The sequence below is a fragment of the Bison bison genome, unplaced genomic scaffold (assembly GCF_000754665.1).
Source record: "Bison bison bison isolate TAMUID 2011002044 unplaced genomic scaffold, Bison_UMD1.0 scf7180017860967, whole genome shotgun sequence".
In the NCBI taxonomy this organism is placed as follows: Eukaryota; Metazoa; Chordata; class Mammalia; order Artiodactyla; family Bovidae; genus Bison; species Bison bison.
The window spans coordinates 4,035-5,241 of NW_011491539.1; the positions used below are offsets into that span (position 1 = coordinate 4,035).

General features: G+C 38.3%; 1 protein-coding gene across 1 annotated transcript; it reads left to right on the forward strand.

The window, feature by feature from the left end:
- Positions 1-2: 2 nt before the first annotated feature.
- Positions 3-707, forward strand: LOC104982932 (olfactory receptor 2T12-like; the record flags this gene model as incomplete). The annotated part of the gene is made up of 1 exon (XM_010832361.1): positions 3-707. A coding segment is annotated over one exon (705 nt), but the record flags the coding sequence as incomplete, so codon positions are not given.
- Positions 708-1,207: the final 500 nt, after the last annotated feature.

A 1,207-nucleotide genomic window follows, 5' to 3' on the forward strand; every position in this document is an offset into this window, starting at 1 on the left:
TTGTCCCCAAAATGGCAGCCAACTACCTGATGCACAACAGGTCTATCTCTCCTGCTGGCTGTGGTACTCAAATCTTCCTGTTTCTCACTCTGGGAGGGGGCGAGTGCTTCCTCTTAGCCGCCATGGCCTATGACCGCTATGTGGCCATATGTCACCCCCTGAGATACCCGATCCTCATGAATCAGAAGCTCTGCTTGCACATGACAGCAGGCTCCTGGCTTTTGGGAGGGGTGGATGGGCTGATGCAGGCTGGTGCCACCCTGAGCTTCCCTTACTGCCACTCTCGAGAAATCAACCACTTCTTTTGTGAGGCGCCATCACTTGTTCGCCTTACCTGTGCAAACACCATGATTTTTGAATTCTTCATGTATGTATGCTGCATTCTGATGCTCTTAATCCCACTGTCTCTCATTTTGGCTTCCTATAGTCTCATCCTGGCTGCTGTGTTTCGTATGCAGTCCACTGAAGCCAGGAAGAAGGCCTTTGCAACCTGTTCTTCCCACTTGGCTGTCGTGGGGCTCTTCTATGGCACTCTCATGTTTATCTACATGCGGCCCAAATCTTACCATTCAGTGGGCCATGACAAGGTGGTCTCTGCCTTTTACACAATTTTAACACCTGTGTTGAACCCCCTTATATACAGTGTAAGGAATATAGAAGTCAAGGGGGCTTGTAGAAAGTGGCTGGAGAAACATTTTAAGTCATAGTGAACATAATTTGCTAATATTGCATCACTCAAATTAGATTCAGGTTACAAAATTTTTTGTGCATCAATATACTTGGCACTCCTTTGCCAGCTTGCACTGATTTTTAAAAATATATTAGATAAACTACTACATGTTAGATAAATTAATAAAAATTACATTTGTCATTTTTTCCATACCTTGTCATATTATTTTTTCTGAACTTACCTTGTAATTAGTTGTGATTATGTGTGATTTAGAAAAAATCATTTGGTAAAAGATAAGCAGATATGACTATAAATATGTAGGTTAAAATATGTAGTAATCATGAAAGGAAAAATTCAACAACTTTATCTAAAAAAAGCAACACTAATTAAAATGATTAATATGTGATAAATATCACATAAATTAGTATAGATAATATATTTATATAAAGTAATATTTTTAAAAAAGGATGAAGTTTTTTTTTCACTTGCTAATAGGAGTATCTAATTAATATGAAATGCTATAAAAACTATTGTCTT